We start from the raw sequence: 24175 nt of genomic DNA, 5'->3' as shown, positions 1-24175 counted from the left end.
AGGGAATTTTGTTTTGTTTTGAGACAGAGTCTTATTGTGTAACCCTGCCTGGCCTGGACCTTGCTATATAGATCTGGCTGGCCGTGAACTCACAATGATCTACTTGCCTCTGCTTTCTGAGTGCTGGGATTAAAGGTGCATGCCACTAAATGTGGCGTAAGTGTTATTTTCTCAAAGCATACATACTATACTAAACTACATTTTAAATACAGATGTTCTCATGCCCTGTTCTAAGTATTACAAACATTTTATGTGAAAAAAATTTGCTTTTCCTGTGTTTGTTTTATATATTAGTTGGGTGTTGCCTTGTGAATCTTATTAATGTAATTTTGTTCTTGGGATCCTTATCTTAGAATCTAATTCCCCAGGATATCATGTTTCTTATAGCATTGCTCTCTAATTGGTGGGTGGAATTGTAGTTAACTTGAAAGGCTCCATGAGCTTATAAAATTTACACACACATTTGTAAGACAATATTATCTCACTTAATAAGAAATAACACTCTTCAGGGCACATTGCCTGCTGGGAAGATGGGGTTGCAGGATTAAATTGAGCCTCTCCTTGAAATAACGGGAAAGCTGGAAGAAGTTATGAAAAATAATACTTAAGACACTGGGTGTCAGCGGGGATAGAACCCTGATCCCCAAGAAGTAGGAAGCCAGTGAGGAGGGCCCCAGAGCTGATGGTCCTGCCTGTTGTCTAGAAAGAGGTTCCGGTCTAGTGTCTAAGGAGAGGAATCCCAGAGAACAGAAGCTCAGCTTGTCCCCTCATTGAGGACACGGAGAGGATGTCCCTTCAAGAAAATCAAGGCAGCTATCATCTGCATGACGGAGTATCTGAGAGGAAAATGTGCATATCTCAGAGGGCCTTCCTGCATCATTGAAGAGAGTATAATCAGTGCACGTATGGAAAAACTACCTAAAGCCGGAGAGGGGCCGCCCGGAAGAATTAAAGGAATCACGTGTGGCTACTACAAAGGCAGGAAGAGGACAGAATTGTCAGAATAGTAAAAGCCTTAGTGGTGAGGATAAAATGAATCCCAGACTAAACATAACTTCAGTTCTCTCTAACAGAGATTAAAGGCAAAACCCGAAAAGATCACCTGTGTGGGAGCAACTAAAATAACTGTCCCACAACAGAATATAAGAATATATATCTGGGCCAGTGAGGTGACGCCAACAGTACAGTAGCCTACAGACCAGCCTCACAGCCTGAACTTAGCCCTGGGGACCCACATGGTAGAAGGAGAGAACCAAGTCCCCCAATTTGTCCTCTGGCTGACATACACATGCAAACATACATACATACATACATGTGGTTTAAGTTTTCAGTAAACAAACATAAAAACAATGAATATACAACAAAATAAAACCTGTGGCATTCAATCCAAAATTACAAAGTCTAAAAAGAAATAGGAACATGTCATATGCTGAAGAAAGCCGATTGAAATTAACCTATTAATTTTATAAATGTTGTAGAAAGAGACATTGAAAACAGCAATTGGAACACTGACTGCTCTTGCAGGGGATCAGGTTCAATTCCTAGCACCCTGTAGTGGCTCACAACTTTTTATGACTCTAGTTCCGGGGAATCTGATGCTCTCTTCCAGATTCTACAGGCACCAGGAAGGTGAGGACCAGTACCCGAGGTTGTCCTCTGGCATCAACATGTGCTCTGTTACGTACATACCCCCCCACACACACACACCATCCGTGTACACAAATCAAACACACAATACAAATGTGTTTAATTTAAAGTAGCAGTTTCATCGATGGACATAATAATCTTGTGTTTGTAGGACAAAATAAAATTCTCAGTAAAATGAAGGGCAGGAGAGCCATGGGGGAAAACAGGCAAATCCACAAGCAGAGTCAGAAATTCTTAATCCCCTCTCAGAACAAATAAACTAAAGTCAATGAAGATGTAGAAGGCTAGAATATACTACAATAGGCGCTTGACCTAATTGGCATCTTGAGAAGGCTCCACCCAGCAGCAGCAGCAGCAGAGCGCAAATTCCTTGCAAATGTGTGTAGTACCTGTGCCAAGATTGGCTACGTTCTGAGCCACAAAACTGGTCTCAATAAATTATAAAGGATTCAGATCACACCAAGTTTGTTCAGTAACCACAATGGAATTAAAGGAGAAGTCAAGACTGAGAGATAGCTGGGGAATCTCCAAGTATGTGGAAACCAAGCAGGCTCTAGTGATAGCATGTACTTGCAAGTCATCTGCCCCGTAAGGACGTGTACTCTGGAACGAAAGGGAATTCTCAATGCAGAGATCATTTTTTGAAGTGTTTGTCTGATTTCGTATTGATAGTACTTCTGTTTATTTGGTTTTGGTTTTGTGGATAGGGTTTCTCTGTGAGGAGCAGGCTCTGTAGCCCAGGCCAGCCAGACCCACCTGCCAGTGTGCTGGGATTAAAGGTGTGTGCCACCCCTCCCCCAGCGGTGGTGCTTATCAACCCTTAGTTTTAGTTTTATGTATATGGGGGTTTTGCCTGCATGGATCTTTTGTGTCACTTCCATACCTGGTGCCTGTGGCGGCAAGAAGAAGGTGTAGGAACTGGAGTTACACGTAGCTGTTGGACACTGTGTCATATTGGTGATCAAACCCTGTTTTTCTGAAAGAGCCATGGGTGCTTTTAACCAGAGTCATCTCTGCCCTCCCTTGTAGTGTTTTTAAGCAGCTTAGGGAAGAAAGGGCCTGTTTCAGCTTATGCTTCCATGTCACAGCCGATCATTGAGAGAAGAAAAGGCAAGAGCCAACGCAGAGACCATGGAGGACCACTGCTTACTAACTCCCTCCCTCTGCTTTGCTCAGCTGTCTTTCTCACACATCCCAGGCCAACCTACCTAGGAATGGTACCTCCTAAAGAGGGCCGGGCCTTCCTGCATCAATAGTCAATTAGAATGCCTCACATGTATGGCCACAGGCTAACTAGATGTGGGCGATTCTTCAATTGAGGCTTCCTCCTCCTGGGTGACTCTTCGTTTGTGTGAAGTTGACAACCAAGATGAGCTGTCATAAGTCTATCCCTTGTTAACTTCACACACACACATGAATCACTTTTAAACCATAATTTTTCCTCTCTTGTTTACCCCCAAGATTGCTTGGAAATATTACAATATAAAACAGTGTAGCTTTAAATGTCCACAGTCTTTTAAAAATTCAAACACTTTAAAAGTTTGATATAGCTTTAAAATATCCAAAAATCTCTTTTACTGAGAGTCCATGTAAAATGAAAAACAAATTAAACACATTTTTTATTCCAAACAAGGAAAACCAGGGCATCAAAATAATCAGTTATGCAAAACCAAAATCCAATCGTGTAGTTCCAAAAGTGTAACTCTGTCTGCCATGTGGGATTCACTTAAGGTCTCAGGACTCCACAGTCCTGGGCAGCTCTGCTTTTCTGGCTTTGCCATCTGGAGCATACACAGTTTGTCTTCTGAGTCGGGCCAACCCCACTCCACACCTCAGCCGTCCTTCGTTCTCAGTGCCAGGTCCTGGCATCTTCAAAATGGGACAGCCTCCACTACATCAGGGACTACACCTCCACCCATGGCCAGGACTCCAACCCTGGTGCAAGCTTCAATTTCTCTCCAAGACCCCTTCAACCCTGGGTTTTTCATTAAAACATTCACTAGTAGTGGTAGTTAAGGAAATACAAATCAAAATCACAGTGGGTTACCCTACACAGGCATAAGACTGTCAAATATTTTTTTTTATTTTGGTTTTTTGATAACACGGCTTTTCTGTGTACTTCTGGCTATCCTGGAACTCAATATTATGCCCTGTTGCCCTTGATCTCACAGAGATCTACCTGCTTCTGCCTCCTGAGTGCTGGGATTAAAGGTGTACGTTGCCACCACCCAGCGAGAATGTCTAAAATTTAAAAAGATTCATCACACCAAATGCTGGGAAGGATGTGGCAACTGGAACTCCAGACTCTGCTGGTAGGAATTTATAGTAGTATAAGCAACCAGGAAGACAATTGGTAGGTTCTTTTTTTAAAAAAAATTAAGCATGTAGACAAAGGGTGGGGTATCACTCAGATGTATCATTATTGCCTGACCTTATGAGACTCTAAGTTCAATCCCCAATATTGAAAACAAAGCAAAGCAAAGTAAAACTTAAATATATACCTACCATATGACCACACCATTTCATTCATAATATTTCTTTTAAAAACGAATAAGGTAGATGCCCATGTAAAGACCTGTGCATGAATAGTCAAAGCAACTGTTTGCTGTGTGTGCTGGGACTCAGACCTGGGATCTTGTACATGCTAAGCAAGTATTCTACCACTGCACTGAGTCTGCAGCTCCACAACAGTTTGTTTATACAGCGGTACACCTTGGCTTTATATCCGGATATATGCGATTTATTACAAATCAAGTTTGCCAATAAACTGATTTGATAATGCAGTTGGGTTTGCAAAAATTGCAGGAAGCACTCAGGAGGCTAAGGCAGGAGGATTAGGTTCAAGGTCAGCCTAGACTACATACAATGCATAACCCTGCTTCAAAAGAAAGAAGAAAGAAAGAAGGAAGGAAGGAAGGAAGGAAAGAAAGAAAGAAAGAAACCTCATTATTAGAGGAACAATCTAGTAAGCCTAACATTCAAATAATTAAAATTCTGAATAGGCAGTTGAAACCAAAGAGGAAGAGGTAAAATTGGGAAAGAAATAATCCTCCCCAGAATTGAAAGAGTTTCTAATCAAAGGGGTCACCAAGATGAATTCATAGACTCACACCACCATACCTTATCATTAATGACAAAGAACACTGCTCAGAGAGAATGCTAAAACTTATACAGGAAAATGAACAATCATTTGTGCACAGCTGACCCAGAATCACAGTAACATGGGCCTTCTCAACAGTGATTAGGAGGCTAGACTATAGGAGAGCATTGTCCCCACACCCTGAACAAAATTCTTAGTGATATCTCCATGTCCAGCCAAGCTATCTCTCAGTGTGTTAATCATTAGTGTAAGCCACATGGCCTTCAGGATGCTAATAGAGGAGCACTGGGGTCACCTAGGGTCATCATGGGTGTGTCCGGTACAATATGGGTCAAGGAAATGGAAACCCAGACAGCAGAAAGGCTCTGTTGATTGTGGAACAGGAAGCCCACTGTGGGCTTTGTTTTAATAACCCTCCAGAATGATGATGCCAGAAGGGATGGCACCAGAGAAAATTAATCTTTTCCTTGAATGCATTAAGGGATGAGTTAGAGGACTGGAACGATGACTCAGTGAGCCCTGAATTCAGCTAAACAGCATGTTAATGTTTAACATTAAAGCAAAGCAGGCGCTTCATCCAAGAGCCGAGGAAGCAGAGATAAGAGGAACTGAGCTCTGGCCAGCCAGGCCAGCCCGGTCATCGTGCTGCAGGTGTGGTGAGAGACCCCATCTCCCAAAATAGCAAGGAGAGAGAGAGGAAGAAACCTGAAGGGGACATCTTTGCAGGCTCATAGGATACACACAGAACTCAGTGTTCTGGCAGGCAGACCATAGTCCTTTCAGAAACCATGATGTATAGATGGCCTTGCTGTGCATAGTTACATAATCCTAACCCAGCCTGCCTAAAGTAATTCTGTAGTTAGGGACCCAAGGGGCCAGACGTGGGGGATGTGGAGCTCTCAGTCCTCTGTATCTACATCAGAAAGCCAGTGGGTAAAGCCTGAATCTGCAAGGCCAAGTAAACAGAGGAAGAGGAAGGTGTCTTAGGGTATCTATTGCTGTGAAGAGACACCTTGATCATGGCAACCCATATAAAGGAAAACCATTTCATTGCAACTGGTTTACAGTTTCTGGGATTTAGTCCATGATGACAGTGTTGGGAAGCAGGACAGCATGAAGGCAGACATGGTGCAGGAGGAGCCAAGAGTTCTACATCTGGATCAGCAGGCAGCAGGAAGAGAAAGTGAGCCCCTAGGCCTGGCTTGAGCTTCTGCAACCTCAAAGCCCACCCCCACTGACACATTTCCTCCAATAAGGCCACACCTACTCCAACAAGACCGCATGTCCTAATCCTTTCAAGTAATGCCACACCCTTCAAGCCTATGGGAGGCATTTTTATGCCCACTTACCACAGAAAGGAACAGCCAAGAGTTAATGGTGTCTTCCTCGTGGGAACAGCAGTGCTGTTGGGGTAGGCAGCTTGTCGTTTTTTATAATAAGCCTTCTGGAATGATGTAACCTCTTAAGCCAAATACATGATTCATTTTGGCAAAAGATAAATTAGAAAGAACAAGGATTGACTGTCTTGTTCCCTTACTATTTCTTCTCTTCTCCCTGATTAATGCTAAAGATTGAACCCTGGTCCTCGTGCATAAGTATGAGCTGTGCCATTCAGCTACACTCCTAGCCCCTCTCCTTATTTTTAATACTTGTATATGTGAGCAAAAAAGGGAGTCACAATTTGTGGCTGAGTTAAATAGAGTTGGTCTTCAAGTTTCCCTGTCTTCCACCTCTGGCATCCACCCAGAGGAAGGTGGTCCCATAATGGTGTCCCCAGCAGTATTCTTTGTGGATATTGAGGAAGCCAGTTAAAGTTGGGAGGAATGGGACAGATAGTACCATGGTTAAAGGCTTTTGCCACCAAGCCTGATAACCCGAGTTTGATGCCCAAAACCCATGTAGTAGGAGAGAATTGATTGCTGCAAGTTGTTCTCTGTCCTCCACATGTGTGCTATAGCATACTACATACATGCATGCATGCATATATGTGTGTGTGTATGTGTATGTTTGTGTGTATGTGTCTCCATGGCTGCTGTTGTTTATTTCACAGATAATAATGAAACAACCAAGTGAGTGCGTGCCGGTCGCCTGCCTGGAGCCTTTTCTTACTTTATCTCCATAGTGTAGACATTGTCACAATGTATTTACTTATGACTGATGAAGGCTCAGTGAGCTAACTGCCCAAGAGCCAAGCCTATCAGTGAAGCAGAAGCCCTTCCCACCAGTCCTGACCTGGTTCCCATAGTTACCACCCCTCCAGATGGACTGCTGAGCCATCTAGAGACAAGGTCCTCACAGATCCTTCTTGTTGGTACCAGGAGCGTGGCACAACTGCATCTCTCTGCATCTATAGAGGGATGGAGGAAAGACGGTCATCCTCCAACTACCGCAGGGCTGCTGAGGAGTTCAGGGATGATGGTGACAGTGACATGGGGAACACGACAAGGACCTCTATAGAAACCCAGGGGGACATGGGGTGAGCCCCACGAAAATGGCTCAGTGCGCATAACGAGTGATCTCTGTGTATCTCTGGGGGAATAGATGCACCAGAGCATGCGCGTGAAGACGGACTAGCTAGCTAGTCAATATGGCCTTGCCTTAGAATACTCTTGTTTGAATTTTGCTGACCCTCTAGAGCAGTGGTCCTCAACCTTCCTTATGCTTCTACCCTTTAATACAGTTCCTGTTGCAGTGAACCACCCCCAACCGTAAAATTATTTTGAAGCTACTTCACAACTGTAATTTTGCTGTTATGAATTGTAATGTAAATATCCGATATGCAGGATATCGGCTATGGCACCCCCACCCCAAAGGGGGTCATGACCCACAGGTTGAGAACCACTGCTCTAGAATTAGTTAGCAAATCGACATTCCAGGTATAACTGTAATTCCTTCAGCTTCCCAAAGATTTTGGGTGCATGTGTGACTGGGGGGGGGTGGCGTCAAACCCGGGTCTTCGCGTATACTGGGTCAGCACTCTACTGCTAAGTCACACCCCAGCCCAGAAGATTTTAACTGACTGTGTAGGTAATTCTTCAGCGAGGCCGTGCAAGTAAGAACTCTTCACAGACTTCAAATCGGTGTGAATAACCCATGCCTGGTCTTCGAGGAGTGGCGGGAAGATCTGAGTACTTATTCTATTCGTACCACTTTAGAAATGCTTGTGTTTTACAGTCGGAAGGTATTGTGACTCCCTGCAGTGCCTTGTTCTGAAAAACAATCTTTGCAAAGGTTCTGGCCCGACTATAAGCTAACACCATTCTTTTTGTGTTTGAGGGGAGGGTTGTTTTGGTGGGTGTGGGGGTGTTTGTTTGTTTTTTTAGGCAGGGTTTCTCTATGTAGTCCTGTCTTTCCTAGAGCTCACTATGTAGCCCAGGCCGGCCTCGAACTCACAGAGATCCGTCTGTCTCTGCCTCCCAAGTGCTGGGATTAAAGGCATGTGTCACCATGACTGGCTGCTAACACCAGTCTTAAGCAGACATTAAATTTATGTGTACATTTTGTCGGCACATATGACTATGTCCCGTGCTCATGGAGGCCAGAAGAGAGTATCAGATCCCATGGAACTAGAAGTCTAGACAGCTGTGGGTCACCCAGGTCATCAGGCTTGGCAGCAAGCACCACTGAGCCATCCTGCCAGCCCTAATGTACATTTCTAAACATTGTTGACAGAAAGTGGGGTTTCTCATGGTCAGAAAAGACTTGGGAGATTATAGCTATAATTAAAATCAGGGTTGCTGGGTGTTGGTGGCACACACCTTTAATCCCAGCATTTGGGAGGCAGAGGCAGGTGGATCTCTGTGAATGTGAATTCGAGGCCAGCCCGGTCTACAAAAGCTAGTTCCAGGACAGGCTCCAAAGCTACAGAGAAATCCTGTCTCGGAAAAGAGGAGAAAAAAAATCAGGGTCCTGAAGGCAAAAAGCTTTTTTCAGTCTTTGCACAAGCACCCATTAAAGTGACATAGCAGGAACGTTGATTTAGCGGCTCCTTGGCTATTTTAAGCAGGAGCACAGAGTTAGCACAGAGCCCCACTGACCCCAGGCCTGTGGCCAGAGGTCAATTCCCAGGGGCTCTCTGTTTTTCTCTCTCTCTTTCTTCTGTCGCGCTTTGCAGAGTCTGGTCTGGGAGCTGCACTCTGCACTTGGTGTGAGTGTTCACGGTCTTGGTAACATAACTATACGTTGTGCTTCCTCAGCAGGAAGAGTGGACACGGCTGTTTATCCACAGGTCTGAGAGTCTCTCACTCTACAGATCCTGTGGTTTCTGGTCTGCTGTCCCTTGTCCCAAATAAGCAGTCTCGGTTCTCAGAAGTGATTGCTGCATCCTTGGAAAGGAATGCGGGACTCTTGGCATTGCACCCACGTCTCTCCCACTTCAATGAAATAAGCTGAAAAATGGAAGAAAGACAGCTCTCACTTCCTGTCGCTTAATAGCTTGGCTAGGCTTTTGTCCCAGGATTGTGACAGAATTAGAATGACCAGAAGACATGTGGCCACCCATATCTCTGGCTCTAGGAACCATAGGCTCCCGTTCTGCCTTGAAGGTCTTGGTCCTCCACCATCTGAGAGTGCATGGGGAATAAGCCACACCCCTTATAGAAACAGTCATTAACAAGCAGGAGGTGATGGGAGATTCTCCTTCTTTACCTTAGACACTCTGTGGTTGGTAACTTTGTCACGCGGTCCCAAATACACTTCCTTTATAGGGTCTTCTTAAGTTTTGTCCCCTCGAGTGACTCTGAGCTTTGCCAGCTGTTAGTAAGGAGAGTGGCAGTCTTGGGAACAACTGCCACCGCGTCTCAGGGGTACCTCCCTGCAAGGGATGCCTTTGACCCAGAGATGCAGCAGTAGCCAGCATGATCCAACATTTCTTCCGTCAGCCTGGTGTCGACTCCAAGTCTGGAGCCCAAAGATGATTGAGGCACCTTGGAATACTTTCTACAAGGACCACAGAGCGCCCGCTACAATGCACCTTATAGGGAAGTTATTATTGAATCCTTGGTGCATCGTTACCCCGACACCTGCAGGTGTACATGTATGAATGGCTTGTGTTGGCTGTCCCAGCACAAACAGCAAGAATAGCTTCCTTCCCATGGCCGCCTGTCTTTAGAGAAGCACAGTAGTAACCAGAGAAACGTCTGCTCCGTGCTAGGAGCCTGTCTCTTAAGAAGGTAAGATGAATAACACAGCAGGTCCTCAGCCACCAAGTCAGGTGTCCGAGCTTACACTCAGTTTACCGTCTGAGAGCCAGAATGGGGTGGCCCACTGGTGTGTGACAAATCGGGCCCCCATTTCACTAAGAAGTCTTTGTCACCATGAGACACTTGCATTAAAGTCCTGTGTAGGTGGCAACAGTGTCCAGGACCAGCTAGCACCATACTGTTGCTCCTTCTCCTTGCTCTGCCTCAGTCTCCCTACTGCCACACTCCAGGGCCAGCAGGGCAGGGCGTGGACAGTGGGGACTTGGGGGAGGGGAGAGTGTATTGGCTCCCCGTCTGGGCAGCAGATCAAGGGGAGATAGCATTTGAGATGTTAAACCCTTCTGAGCTGAAGGGGAAACAGAGGAACTGTGGGCACCACGTGAGACTTGCTTTCCAAGTCATGGTATGTGTCTGTGTCCCCGGAGTCTTGTGGTCCCAGGTGCCCACCAAGTAGGTCGATGGCTTTGAATTTCCACCAGGCTCCTAGGGCTCTGGCTGAGAAGAGTTCCTAAATGGGGGGTCAGGAGTGAGAAAGGGGCGCAGGGGGTGGGAACTCCATTCCAGCTTCTGTAGCTCTCTGCAAAGAGCTGATAAGGGATGGGAAGAGGCTGGCGAGTGCTAACCCATCCCTGCCTCGTCTCATGAAGAGTGTCTGGAGACAGGGACGGACCGGCAAGATGGCCTCTGAAGTGCCAGGAACCAGATACTGCCTCTGCCTGTGATGTCGCTGGAAGACGTGTGCCTGTTCCCGAATCCTCTGATTGGCAGCACAGATCGTGGGAGCAGTGTGTGAATGGGGTACCTGCCTGCCCTCTTAGTGCGCCAGGGCCATTTGCCCCGCAGGGGAGAAGATGACAGTGCTAAAGGTCTCAGCTCAGCAAAGCAGAGAAGAACCACATTCCGCCCCTAGCTAGCCATCCCCTTGAGCACTCACCTTTGTAGCTTGCTATCCTCTCACCTTGCTAGGCCTGGTGGCCCTTGGCCTGTGACCTGAGGACTTGGGAGATAAGTCACAGGAAGATCAGGAGTTCAAGGTCAGCCTGGGCTACCTGAGACCCTATTTGAAAAAAAAACAAACAAAAAAAAAAAACAGGCCCCACCAACCCTCACCCCCAAACAAACACAAAGACTATAAAGTGAGGAGAAAACAGGATCTACTTCAGAAGGTGCTGGAAACTGGATGAAGCTGGTTGTCGTCAGTGTATAATACAAGTGCCACTCCACGGGGCTGACACAGAAACATGGAACATGACCAGCCACATCCAAAGGTTGTGTGGCGTGTATTACCTGTGCAACCTTGGACATGTAGCTTCCCCTCTCTAAATCTCACTGCCCTCCCCAATGTGCCATGGAGATTTAAAAAAAAAATGCCTCTTGCAGAGGTTACTGAGAGAATAAAATGGGGTACACACTCAGCTGTGTGTCCAGGGCAAAGCGTCACACAGGAGTTCCTGTTGGTAGGGAAGCCAGTTCACCAGGTGTCTGGAGGGTGGGGTTTTTACTGCACCCACAGGCTTTTGCTTTGACAAAAATCCTTGATGGTTGGTGAGGAGGAATTGATCTCAAGTTCTGTATTCAAATTTGACTTAGAAAAAGAAGCTTTGAAACTCAATGGTAGTTGCTACGTCCCATGGGACCACACGGGAGGGTAAATGGGCTACGTTTTTGGAGGAGGTGTCTGTGCTTTCTGTATTTGGTTTCCTTGCAAAGTGAAGGCAGGGGCCAAGAGGACAGGGCTGCCTGTGTCCACAACCTGATGTTCTGTGGGGCTGTCATGAACTGTGCAGTTGGTGTTTGTCTTCAAGTGAACAGCGCCGTGATTAATCACTTTGTGGACTTGGCTCATGGGCGATGCTCTGTTTTCTCTTCCAGATGAGCACGATGCCAGGACTGCCCACCCGGCCCTGCTTTTATGATATAGACCTTGACACAGAATCCGAGCAGGTGAAAGGCTTGTTCTAACGGAACGACATACCCACAGGACCTGAGCAGGTGGGTTGCTGTGACTTGGGTCCTGCTGTCAAGTCAAACACTTTCTTGTGTTGTCTTTCTCATCTTTATTATAAGTGTGATCAGATAAGTAACTTATTTCCTAGGTCAGCACAGTTCGTACCTAAAAGCTGCCTGTGACTTGGGTCCCCTCTCAAAAGTGGACATGTCCCCGGCGTACCTGGGCTTGAGTCTAGTAGAAGTTAGATAGTGCCATCTCTGATTATGAACTTGATTGAAATACTTCTTGTCCTAAGAATGGCCAGTGTCTACTGTCATTTAAGACTAACTTCCTCCCTTACTACTGCATATCTTGGTACAGAGTTCCAGTTATGTTAAGGAAATCTTGGGTTTATTTCTTAAGGATGCCATAGCAAGGTACCGCGGACTGCGTGGGTTAGAATAGAGCTGTGTCCTGCTGTCGTACAGGCTGGAAGTTCAGGGTCACGGTGTCAACTGAGCAGGTGTCCTGCTCCCTCTGAGGGATGCCATGGCATCTTCACCACCATGCCATTGTGTCCCCACCACCTCTTCCTCTTTGGTTTTCCGTATCTTCTCCTTCTGTGCTTCTGGACTTCTGGGTTCTCTTTTTCTCCTGATCACACCCCCCTTTTTTTCTTCTTTTTTAGTTTATATGTGCATGTGTTGGTGGTGGTGATTTGGGGTTATTTTTGGTTTTTGAGATGAGAACTCACTAAATAGCCCAGGCTGGCCTTGAACTCATGATGCCTCTCCCTCCCAAGTGCTAGGCTAGTACTTTGTCTTCTTCTTCTAAGGACCCCAGGCAATTAGAGTCAGGCTTAGATTAACTTGATTATTCTGCCAAAAACCCTACTTCCAAATGCAGTCACGGGGTCACTGTCACAGCGCCCAGGGACAGGATTCCTACATACCTTCTGGAGAACACAATTCAACTCTTGACTATGGTTGGAATCTTCTGCCTCTGGAAAGCCACATGCAGTGACTAACAGGTCTTCCTTGAGACACAGGATATTGGAAACCTTTCTGGACTCTGGCCCCACAGTTTAAGAGAGTAGAGCTTTTTAGGGCTGGGGGATATGGGCCTTATTCCTGTCCATCCCACTGTGTTGAAACAATACCTGCTGGCTTCTGGCTTGGCTGTCCCTCTAAAGAAAATGATCACTCTTACAACATTTCTGCCTAGAACTCCCAGGCAGAAGTCGTAAAGGTTTTGGGGTCTCCCTTTATATCCATATATCAACGTGTCCTCACCATATTCCCAAGGTTCCCCAAACTTTCTCTCAGTTCTCTTCCTTAGCCCAGAACCCATCCTTCTTGGCATCACACCATGTTCTGGGCCTTTGGGTGGACTCATTTGTCCCTAATATCCTTCAACACCTCTGAGTTAGGACCCTAAGCAGGATGCAGAATTCCCATCTCTTTGGAGTTCAGCACTAATATCTAACCATTTTATGGGTTTGGGGGTGCTGATGTCTGGGGGTGAACTCGTGCTTGTGGAAATGAAAGGACAACCTAGAGCTAGCTAGAGAGTTGCTGTTGTTGTTCGTTTTGGATAGGCTCTCCCACCGACTGATAGCCTGCCAAGTAAACTAGCCTAGGTGGCCAAAGAGTCCCAGGAATCCTCCTGTCTCTACCTCTCCAACCCTGGGATTACAAACACATACCCTTATACCTAGAAATTCCTGTGTGTAGGCTTTGGGGATCGATCTCAGGCCCTCATGTTTGCAAAGCCCCCTTTGGTGTTTTTGAGAGGTTCCCTGTTTGTTCTGATTTTGGTTTTCTTTCCTATAAATGTTTTTTTTTAATTGAATGATTATGATCTGGGCTCTGGTGAGAAAAGTAAGGAGCCTCTTAAATGGACTCATATTGAGCTTAGGTTATTGAGCTGGGATAGCTGTTTCCAGGCTATCAGTGGTACTTCAGTGCCTGTGTGTGTTTGTCGCTGAGAAGTGGAAAATGTCAACCGTGGCCACATGTTTTATCTTCATCATCCTGGACAAAGTACAGCCTCCCCCCCCCCCCCCAGGATGACATCAAATGAATGGTTTAACAAAGGAACCCATCGGCTTGACCTTTGGTAACAGTGCTATTTTGGTCTTCTGTTGTGTTGTGCTCTGTGTAGGAGTTCCCAGCTAGGCCTTGGGAAAATAACGGTATTGTTCCTTTTAAACCAAAAGCTGAAACTTGTCCTAATTTCTTTCATATCAAGAACCCTATATGGTACATATATATCATTTGTCTCCAGAACAAGTGTGTGTGAATCTCTCATCTCTGATGAATGATATTTTTTTCCCAGACTTTTGGTCAGTTTTAATATGTTCTCAAAGTAGATCATATAAGCCCAATGCCACAATAATAATAATAGTAATAAGAATAAATTAAGACTGAGGTAATGCCAGGGATGTGCTCCCGTTGGCTATACCAATGCATACACCTAAATAAATTTCTTGTGGCTTAGCCTATGTGTTCCCTGGCAAGCCCCTCCTTCAGATTTTATCTGAAGATGAACTAATCCAGGAATGGTGGCTCTAGATGTTAATCCCAACATTTTGGAAGTAGGGGCAGAGTGATCAGGATTTCAAGGTCATCTTGACTACACAGTAACCCTGGGCTGAACAAGAGCCTATCAAAAACTAATGTGTAAGGAGTTGGAGGAATGGCTCGCTATTTAAGAGCACTGTTACTCTTGCAGAGGACCCACGTTTGGTTCCTGACACCTGTACTGGAGGGGCTCACAACCACTTGTAACTCTAGCTCCAGGGAGATCTGCTGCTCTCTTTGTGGACAAACTGGGACAGACGGACAGACGGGCGCACACACACACACACACACACACACACACACACACATGCATGCACACACAAGTGCTGAATTTTAAAATGTGTAATTATAATGGAGCAGGGGTCTGTGGTAATGACCTTCTGACATGCCAGATACTCTGCTCAGCATCTCGCACTGGCGGTCCCCACATCTACAACAGGTCTTGTCCTAGTATAAGCTACAGGGCTTCAGGAAGATTGGTCCACTGCATGTGGTCACAGAGAGGAGGTGTCTGAGGGCAGTGTGCGTCCCTACCGCACAGGGTTTCTGTCATCATAGCTAGTATGTGTCGTTTTGCCACACCAGTCGACGAGCACAGAGAGGTCCAGCCAGTGAGGTATGATGTTTCAGGGCTGTGACAGCACAGACTCAGAGAGGTCAACACACTGCACAGTTCATGGCTACAGAAGCCAAGAGCCAACCCAGATAAGCCAGCTCACAGTGTGACCCAGCCCTGACACCCCATTCCCTACATGAACTTAGGTCCATTCCAAAAGATAGTATCAGCTGGTGAGTAAATGAGGGTTATTTTTAAAATAACCAAAGATAAGTGCTTGGGTATTCAACTCCGAGCTCAAAGTTTATCGAAACTGGGTGTAATAGGACCACAGTGATGGGACCGTCTCTTACCTCACCCTCTACTTGAATGGCATTGCTTCTCGTTTATCCAAGGCTGCTGTTTTGTGAAATGACTTAATACCATTCTAGGCTCGCTGGGCAGTAGTTCAAACCCCATCATTTGACCCTGCTGGAACAATTGAAAATGGATCTGGTGTCCTCAGATAAAAGCTTTCTACAAATAACCACTCCCTCTCCGTGGCTCCTGTGTCCTGCTCCTGTAAATATTGTCCCTGCTTCCCATGCCCACATCTCTCCATACCCAGGGGTCTGTAGCTGTTGAGGATGCATGGGGAAAAAAATTAAAAGTGTTTCATCTTGGACAAGGCTCCAGCATCGAGAATATTGTCAGCACACTTTATTGCCACGGGTCATTCTAGACTTTCAGCAGCAGGACAGCACAGCCACCGTCCTTCAAGGAATACAGAGGGGGACTTGCACCTGTGCCCCACCAGGGACGAAGGAGAACTAATGACTACCTTCCTTCCACCCCTTTCTCGCCTTTCCTGCCTCCCTCATTTTCCACCCAGGAAACATCGTGAGACTGAACCTGAACGTGAGATTCCAAGAGTCACCAGGGCTTGAGCCCAGCCCCCTTTGTCACAAGACTTCCCTGGAGTTCTCTTGCTATTGTTAACCTGAGGCATGACTCATTCTTTTGGATGTCACTAAATAGAAATCTTTCTAATAAGTTTTGGCCTCGTGAAATCTACCCTGTGTTTCAGTTTTCTGCTTCACCGTGTTGGTGGTTCAGGGGATGGGGTGGTGTGCTCCTCTCTCGTCTACCGGGTTCTCGGTCTCAGCCTTTATCGTATTTCTAAACCTACAAAAGCTCTGCTGAGCACTGGTTAGTACACGCTGGGGTCCACTCTGGTTCTGCTGTAAACACCAGTGTCTTGCCAGAAGTTTCTTGTCTAGAGTTGTATCAATAGAAAGAACGCCAGCCCAAGCTCATTTCTTCCCTAACAGAGGGCAGAAAATGCGCGAGATGCTTACTGATCAGACTACTCTTGTGTCAGCTGGCTGCATGCATGCCTTTCCGTGGGCAGACCTGTTCAACCCCAAATCCCACATCGAAGGGGACCCCAGAGGAGGACCTCAGCCCTGTGATTTGAGTTTTGGAATTTTATCTTTTGCTCCACCACTGCAGTGAGCACACACTTTTTCTTTCCGCCTCTTACAGGCAGGTATCCAAGATCATAGCAGCCCTGGCTACTTACTCCTTTCTGGCATCTAACGACTGTGAAGACTGTCTTTCTTATCTAGCTTAGGTACCAACTGTGACCTTCTTAATTCCCCTTAAAGGGAACTTTGGGGCACAACACACTTACTGAAATAGAACATTTCACATATGAATTTTGGACTGGGGATGTGGATCAATGGTAGAACATTTGCCTAGCATGAGCAAGACCCCAAGGTCAATCTTCAGCATCAGGAGGCAGGACGTTTTTCATATATTCATCTTCTAAAGTGTGTTCCCAGTGGATCACCTTCCAAGGTTGTTCCTCCATTCAGAATAAATAATAATTCATTTTTACATCTTCACCTTAGCTGCTGCCCCCACCCTTGTTCCCATTTATAATTAAACCTTGCATGTTTTTGCCAACCCTTCAGCTTTCTTACATGTAGGACCATGTCAGATGTTCGAGGTGCATGCCTGTAATCCAAATCCTGGGGAGGCAGGCAGGTTGCAAGTTCAGGCTTGGGCCACTCATTGATCACATGTCTCACAAAAAGAAAAAACTATGGAACAGAGATTCTTCTCTCTGTACACAAAGCCATAGGACACAAAGTCAGCGGCTAGCCAACCGGTGTCCATTTCTCACCTCAGCAACCAGGAAATTCTTACCACACCGAGGGCATCTATCTCCAGCCCACAGAGGCCCCCCTCCTCTGCCCAGAAGTGCCTCCCCTCCCCAGGACTCTGTCTCCCCAGTGAGGCTGCCGGGTCTCTGAGGAAGGAGCCAGCGGCTCACATGCCATGTTTTCTTTCAATTCATGTTTGTTATGCTTGCTGTGTTTCTGGTTTCTGTTTACTCCCCTGACTTGGACTCTGATGTTGGGGGGTATTTGAAGTTTGGTCCCCCTCTCCTGTATCACTGTCTTCTGTCTTTATACCGCCCGGACATCTCCCCTGACTCCAGACTGCTCAGTTATCTGTGGGAGGCAAAACTACCCGATTTCAGCGGAATGAACTCCTTTGGCCCACAAATAAATCCCTCCATGTATAAACTCAGATGAAAGGCTACATACTGGCATTTACATTTTTCCTGGAGTGGGACCATGTTTTCTTCTGGGACTTAGATGTTTTGCTTAGTTATTGTTTTTCAAATATAGTCTCATCATGTTCTTTCTCTGAAAGACTGCAAAGAGCTGGGCATGGGGTCCAAGTCTGTAACCCCACCGTTTGAGAGGTGGAGGCCAGAAGATTGGAAGGCAGGCCTAGACTACATACCAACCTCAAGGCCAGCCTGAGTTAGAGAAAACCCTATCAAAAATAAATAAATGCATTTTTTAAATGTTAGAGTATTCAAGATCTCCCAAAAATCATAACAGTTCTTTTTTGAGAGATTGCAACAAAGCCTCAAATGTCCTGCGTCTATTGCTCGTCTAAAGACTATAATAGCCCCAGGATGCTACATATTATGCAGATCCAAAATCTGCAAGTTGTGGAAATTCTGGACTGTCTTGGGAAGTTCAGGGGTTACCATGTAGTACGGCACTGACTCAAAGTTATGAGGCCCTACATCTGATTCTCCCTGTGCATATGTGTGGGGTCCATGTTTATTAGGGGCACACGTATGTGCAAATATACATGCAATGCATGGAGGCTAGAAGACAACTTTGGATCTCATGCTCCAGGTGCTGTACCAGTTTTGAGAATCTCCTACTCGGCCGGAGCACACTAAGAACGGCTGGTCAGAGAGCTCCGGGATCCGCCTGTCTCTGCCCTGATTCTCATTTCTCACACGGGAAACATCCCACCCAAGCATCCCAGCCTTGGCTTCTGAATGGAGTCATTTCTCTACTCTTGGATTTTCTTTCAAACTATGACATAAGTAGGAGTTTAACACCAGAGGAAGAGGCGATTTGGCTCTGAGACACTTTTCCCTGTTTTTCAGGCTCTTCAAATAAAAGAGAGAAAAAAAAAGTCTCCTTGCCTTTTTGCTGCAGTTGGAGAAGAAAGCAAGTTTTGAAATCTGCTTGTTACGCAATGCTGGAGAAAGCGTGAGAGCGGCCAAAGACTGCTTCCTCTTGTGAGCTGGATCGTTCCCAGCCAAGCCATGCTCAGCGGAAGGACCTGCGCCTCAACTGGAAGAAGCAAAGTTACTCTCGGTGCCTATAGAGTTTACACCGTTTCTGCTGCTTATACTTTGGAGTGTTTATTTTACGGGGAGTGGGGGATTACCAGAGTGAACTAGAAGCTAATGTTTTCCTCTGTGGAGTTTCCTCTTTTGTCTTTTCTATTCTCCTTCCCCCCCCCCCACCGTCCTCCCCCCCCCCCCGTGATGGCATGGGATGCCAGGCCTCGGCTTGCACAGCTTCTACTGCTAAGCTGTATCTTTATTTTTGTCTTTGAACTGAAAATAAAAATGTTTCTAGAAAACCCCAACCAGTGTTCAGTGCCGAGTAAAACCGTTCTCCCGGATGTCACTGTCCGTGTGACTCTGGTGGGATTGTCACCTGGCAGATTTGTGGAGGAAATTGCAAGTGTGGCCGGCACCTTGTAAACGACAAGGAAATGGTCACGGGAAGAGAAATGTCTGAGCAGCTAAGCTCTTTGCCCGTGGACGGTCGGCAGGCCTCTTGGAACAAGGTGCACTGTCTGCACAACGACTTTCAAGTCCCAGGGAAGTCATGTACCTAACACAAGCTTACAAAGTTTCTTCCACCATGAATGAATGGCAATGGCCATTCAACTTTCTGGGCCCAGAGGGGCAGGAGAGTGCCTATTAAAGGTCAGGTGATTGGCAAATGTTTTCCCCTTTGGTCCAAAGAGAATGTTCTATGGCCTGTTCCCTACTTTTTGACCCTTCCTTGTCCCTTTTTTCCCCCTTGCAATAATATAAAATTATGTAAAACTTAAAACAAAACCAAGGATTCAGAAACAAACAATAAGTAATTGTCCCCTAAGCAGTATAAGTAAAATTACCACCATAAATATCCTAAATTACCACGGGGCACATCCTGCAGGATCCTTCCTGTGTGCCCTTAGGATGCCCACTCCAGTGACCCTGCTTGGCCCATAAAGTGCCTTTATGCACAGTTTAGCTTGTTCCAAAACACTGTTTGAAATCTAAAAAGCCCACTCAGAATGCCTTTCCCAAGTACAATTTAGCTTAATGATTCTAAGGTGCCCTTCTTGGTCTCTGCTCTTTCTTGGGGAGTTCACCTCCCCGCATTCACACTTTCCCTGTCTCCTCGGTCCTTAAATCTATGTGATGCTAAGTTCTCCACAGGATGCACTCAGGAACAGTAGCTCATTGTGAGCTAAGAGATAAGGAGACGCAGGCAGCCACGGGCTCCCTCACCGTACGTCTGCCATGCCTGCCCCACTATATGGACTGCGTTCTCTTAAACCGTAAGCCAAAATAAATCCCTTTCATCCTTAGGTTCCTTTGTCAGGAATTTAGTCACAAGGGTAAGAGGTTAGTAATCTAATCTCTCTCCGATGTGGGAAAACAGTTTGGAGTCTCGTTCAAGAGCTAAGCAAAATGTCTGTGACTCACAAATTTCCTAAAAACAGGTTAGTGTCCACAGGCCTGGGCAACCAACATGGGACATCGCAGGAGGATCAGGGCAATCTAATCTGTGCCTGTTCCTGAAAGGCCAGATCCCCACCCCTTGTCACCTGTTTGTGGGGTACCATGACAGATACTCCATGTTCTGAACAGAGGACATGCATGTAAAACAGACACAGAGATGGATTTTCCAAGGAGCCATTCGTGATGAAAAAGGCTGGGCCCTTCCTTAACAACTCAGCTGGGTACTTGCTTCCTGAAACAAGAAAGAAAAGGATATAGGAAATATGTCATGAATTAGAACAAGGCTGCAGTTTCAAATACTTAGCTACATTACCTTGCCGTGAGCTCAGCTTTGTGAGCTGGGTCCTCATGCTCTCCTTCCTCTGCGCACTCATAAGCCCAAGGTAGGCAGCTGCCCAGGTCCAGAGTGCAGCCTCCAAATCTAGCATTGCTTCCTTGAATCCAGCGTTCTGGGTATTCTAGTGGTCTGCTCCGTGAGGCTGCTCTAATTGGTCAGGCCCAGTACATTCAAGCTAAGTTTGCTCCCATCTGTAGTGTTAGGTGAACACAGACAAACTCCCCGGGCAACTAACAGTAGCATTTGAGTTTGCCTATACACAGGCTTTACAATCATTGTTTTAGGAAAGCTGGTCTTAAGATTATCTCCATTAGAATGACCTGAGCCCCTTCCTACAGGTGAAGGGTTTGCTGGGGACGTGGCTTGGCTAGTAGCATGCCTGCCATCCACACAGGAAGCCCTGGCTCCATCCTCAGCACCATGCAAAACCAGCTCTCAGGAACTAGATAGGAAGAACAGACTGTCAAGGTCACCTTCAGCTGCATAGCAAGTTTGAGGCTAGCCTGGGCTACATGAAACTGTCTCTAAAAAAAAGTGCCTCTTTCCTCTCATTTTTTGTAGTCCATCCGACCATGGGTTGCTCCTAAAGACCATGTTTTGACACATTCACTAAATGATTACTCTCCAAGCTAAAGATTAAGAATTAACCTGACCTCTACCTTTGTATCATCACTGGGCCAGCACAATGCTAAACACACAGGAGGTCTAAATAAATCCTTGAAAGGCTGAATGACCATTGATGGCAGCAGTCTCTGGCCCAGTGCCACCCTCTGATAAATGTCCCTATTTCAGCCCTGTCAAGTCCTCCCTCCCCTTCTGAGCCAAGCAGTTCGGCTTTCCCCCATTGTCTTCCTTCCTTTGACTCTCAAGCCCCTGCCCCCAGTTTAATTCTTTCCCATGTTTTTGACGCGGGGTCTCCCTGTGTAGATATGAATTCATTATGTAGACCAGGCTGGCCTGTAACTTGAGATTCTCCTGTCCCTGCCTTCCAGGCCTGGCCCCACCCAGCTCCAAGTTTATTTTTGTGACCTCTTAGGAAGGTTCATTTGACAGCAAAGGAGAAAATGAGGTCATCCATTGCTTGCATCCCTGAACCTTGTCTAACAAGCCACCAAGAGCCGAGTACCCACTCAGACTAGACATCAACACAGCTTGCAGGATAAAAGGGGAAGAGGGCTGAGGAGGGGCTCCCCAGAAATGTTCGAGAAGCCATGAAGTGGGGGTAGCAGGAGCTGGTCAAACTGAGGCTGGATCTGGAGGCTAGGCCTTGCATGTACCAGCCAGGGGATGCCCTCCAGGCTTTCCGAAGCAGTCTAGCTGGGCCTCTTGAACGGCTTTCCAGACCCAAACGTTCAGACCTGTTGTCAGACATTCATCCCATGTTTAAGATGACAAGAAAGGCAGATCTGTTCCAAAAATGGCCTGCGCCCCATCTCTGTTTTAGGACGGTCCGGCTCAGAGGAGAGCGGTGTGATCGCTCTGCCCTTGCCTGAGGTTACAGTGTTTATGTAACAAATCAGCTCAACTTAAATATTTCTCATCGTGCGGTCAGAACCACAGACCTCGGCCCAGCATATCAACACGAATGTCATGTGTTTATGCAGCCCTGTGTGGGCATCTCCGTTTATGCAAAAGGACCCTAAGAGTTCAAAGCCCGTTAATATTTTCAGTCATACATCACGTTGCCAACGTGGTTTGCTTTAAAGACGGCGAAGAGGCGATTTCTCAAACCCATCAGACTGATTCCATTTGCGAGTGTGCTTAAGAGCAGAGCCATTTAATGAATGTGTGCTTGGCAAAGTTTTACAATTAAGGAATTTTTCTTCCTCGGTAATTGCACTAGGCCTGATAATTTTCTAAGTCTGCCTCCTGATGAGCCTCCCACCTTGATAGAGACGATGTGTACCAGACAAAGAGCAGAGACAGGCACGGTGAGAGAACACGCAGGCTCTCCTGGGTTCAGGACGAGCCAACTAGACAAATGCCTTCCAATTTCAGCATGGAGTTTGGAGCCAGAGGAGTTTACAGGGACCAGAGGAAGAGCAGTCTGCATAACTGCCCCTCCTGCCGAGTGTCAGAGGGTGCCTTTAGGACCCCATTTGAAAATTTGAATCCCCAGACCATCAAGTACCCTCCAACCTCAAAGTGGGAGTGCAGGGATTACGCCAAAGCCAAAAAGAAATTATTTTTAAATTATTCGTGGCTACCTAGCTCATCATTAGAACAGATCGTTGAAGTAGCTGTAAATATATAGAAACAGACAGGAAGGGCTCGTGCACAGCTAACTACAGATGACAGAAAAACCCAGCTCAGTGCTAAATAATTAGGGAGGCAGGGAGCCAAGGATGGTTGGGAGGCCTTGTGGGGAGTGCTGAGCTGGGATGGAGCTGGGAGCAGCAGGGGGTGGATCCAGGAGGGGGACCCACTGGCAGAGCAAGGAGGTGAGGATGCAGGCCAAGGAGCCAAGCTGGTCCAGGGAGAGCAGTCTGCAGCGGGTTCTGGTTTCTGACAATTCTGAGCCCTGAGAGGCAGAAGTGACAGATAGGGCCTCTTGACAAAAAGCAACCACACACTGCAGGAGCCGCCTCCGCTGCCCAGCCTGGACTGACTGCCCTGACTGCAGAGCTGTACAGAGGTTCTCAGGAGGAATGGCCGGCCCGGCTCTGGCTCTACGCTGTAGCTGGTACAGGCTGACTTTGTGTTTCAGATCACCAGTTCAGAGCGCCGTGAATATTCTGAACCCAAAGAATAAATTGTTGGGGGGTGGGGGGGAGTTAGTTGTTTGGGCTTTGGTTTTTTGTTTGTTTGTTTGTTTGTTTGTTTGTTTTTAGTTTTACAGAATTGAAGATTGAACCCAGAGCTTCCCGTGTGCTAGACAAGCATCGTACCACTAAGCTAAATGCCCAGTAACACCAAGACCAATTTTCTAACGGGCTAGATTTGCCTAATACTGGTCCTTGTGCATTGAAACAGAGGGCCATACTATTTATTATGTATACAGTATGTATGTATGTACATATGTATGATGTTTGATAAAAAGTAAAATTATAAGCAGGGTGGTGATGGCACATACCTTTAATCCCAGCACTCTGGAGGCAAAGGCAGGTTAAGTCTCTAAGTTCAAGGCCAGCCTGGTCTATAGACCTAGTTCCAAGACAGCCAGGTTTACACAAAGAAACCCTGTCTTGAAAAACCAAAAGAGAAAACAGAGACTGGAAAGCCCAAGGCCAAACTGAGCTACATAGCAAGACCTTGTCAGAAGGAAAGGAAGGGGCAAGGGGGGTGGGGGGAGCAGAGGGGGGAAGAAAGCTCACAGTAGCCATTTAGTACACAAGTATGTGTGTGTGTGTGTGTGTGTGTGTGTGTGTGTGTGTGTGTGTGTGTGTATTATTTTATGTTCATTGGTGTTTTGCCATGGGTGTCGGGTCCCCTGGAACTGGAGTTACAGACAGTTGTGAGCTGCCATGTGGATACTGGGAAGTGAATCCTTGTCCTCCGGAAGAGCAGTCAGTGCTAAGCTATCTCTCTGGCCCAGTATACAAGTTTTAAGGGCAGAAACAAAACACTGTGGCCCTCCAATTTCTCTTCCTCACTCGGGACCTTTTCCCACCACAGTGTGTTCCCATTCAACACACGAAAGTAACCAAAAACAAAAAAGAAAAGAAGAAAAAAAGAAAAAGAAACCCGATTCTAACCCAGCAAAACCAGCAGACAA

General features: G+C 46.4%; 1 protein-coding gene across 1 annotated transcript in view; it reads left to right on the top strand.

The window, feature by feature from the left end:
* Positions 1-18852, top strand: part of Mthfd1l (methylenetetrahydrofolate dehydrogenase (NADP+ dependent) 1 like) — a 172812-nt gene extending 153960 nt beyond the window's left edge. The window contains exons 27-28 of the mRNA XM_038340425.2: positions 11821-11938; positions 18477-18852. Coding sequence (XP_038196353.1) covers positions 11821-11910 — 90 coding nt within the window. The 3' untranslated portion in view covers positions 11911-11938; positions 18477-18852. The remainder of the gene's footprint in view (positions 1-11820; positions 11939-18476) is intronic.
* The last annotated feature ends 5323 nt before the right edge of the window (positions 18853-24175 follow it).

The sequence above is a fragment of the Arvicola amphibius genome, chromosome 8 (genome assembly GCF_903992535.2).
Source record: "Arvicola amphibius chromosome 8, mArvAmp1.2, whole genome shotgun sequence".
NCBI classification, from domain to species: Eukaryota; Metazoa; Chordata; class Mammalia; order Rodentia; family Cricetidae; genus Arvicola; species Arvicola amphibius.
Note: the sequence above shows the minus strand (reverse complement) of the source record. Positions and strands in the feature narration are given on the sequence as shown.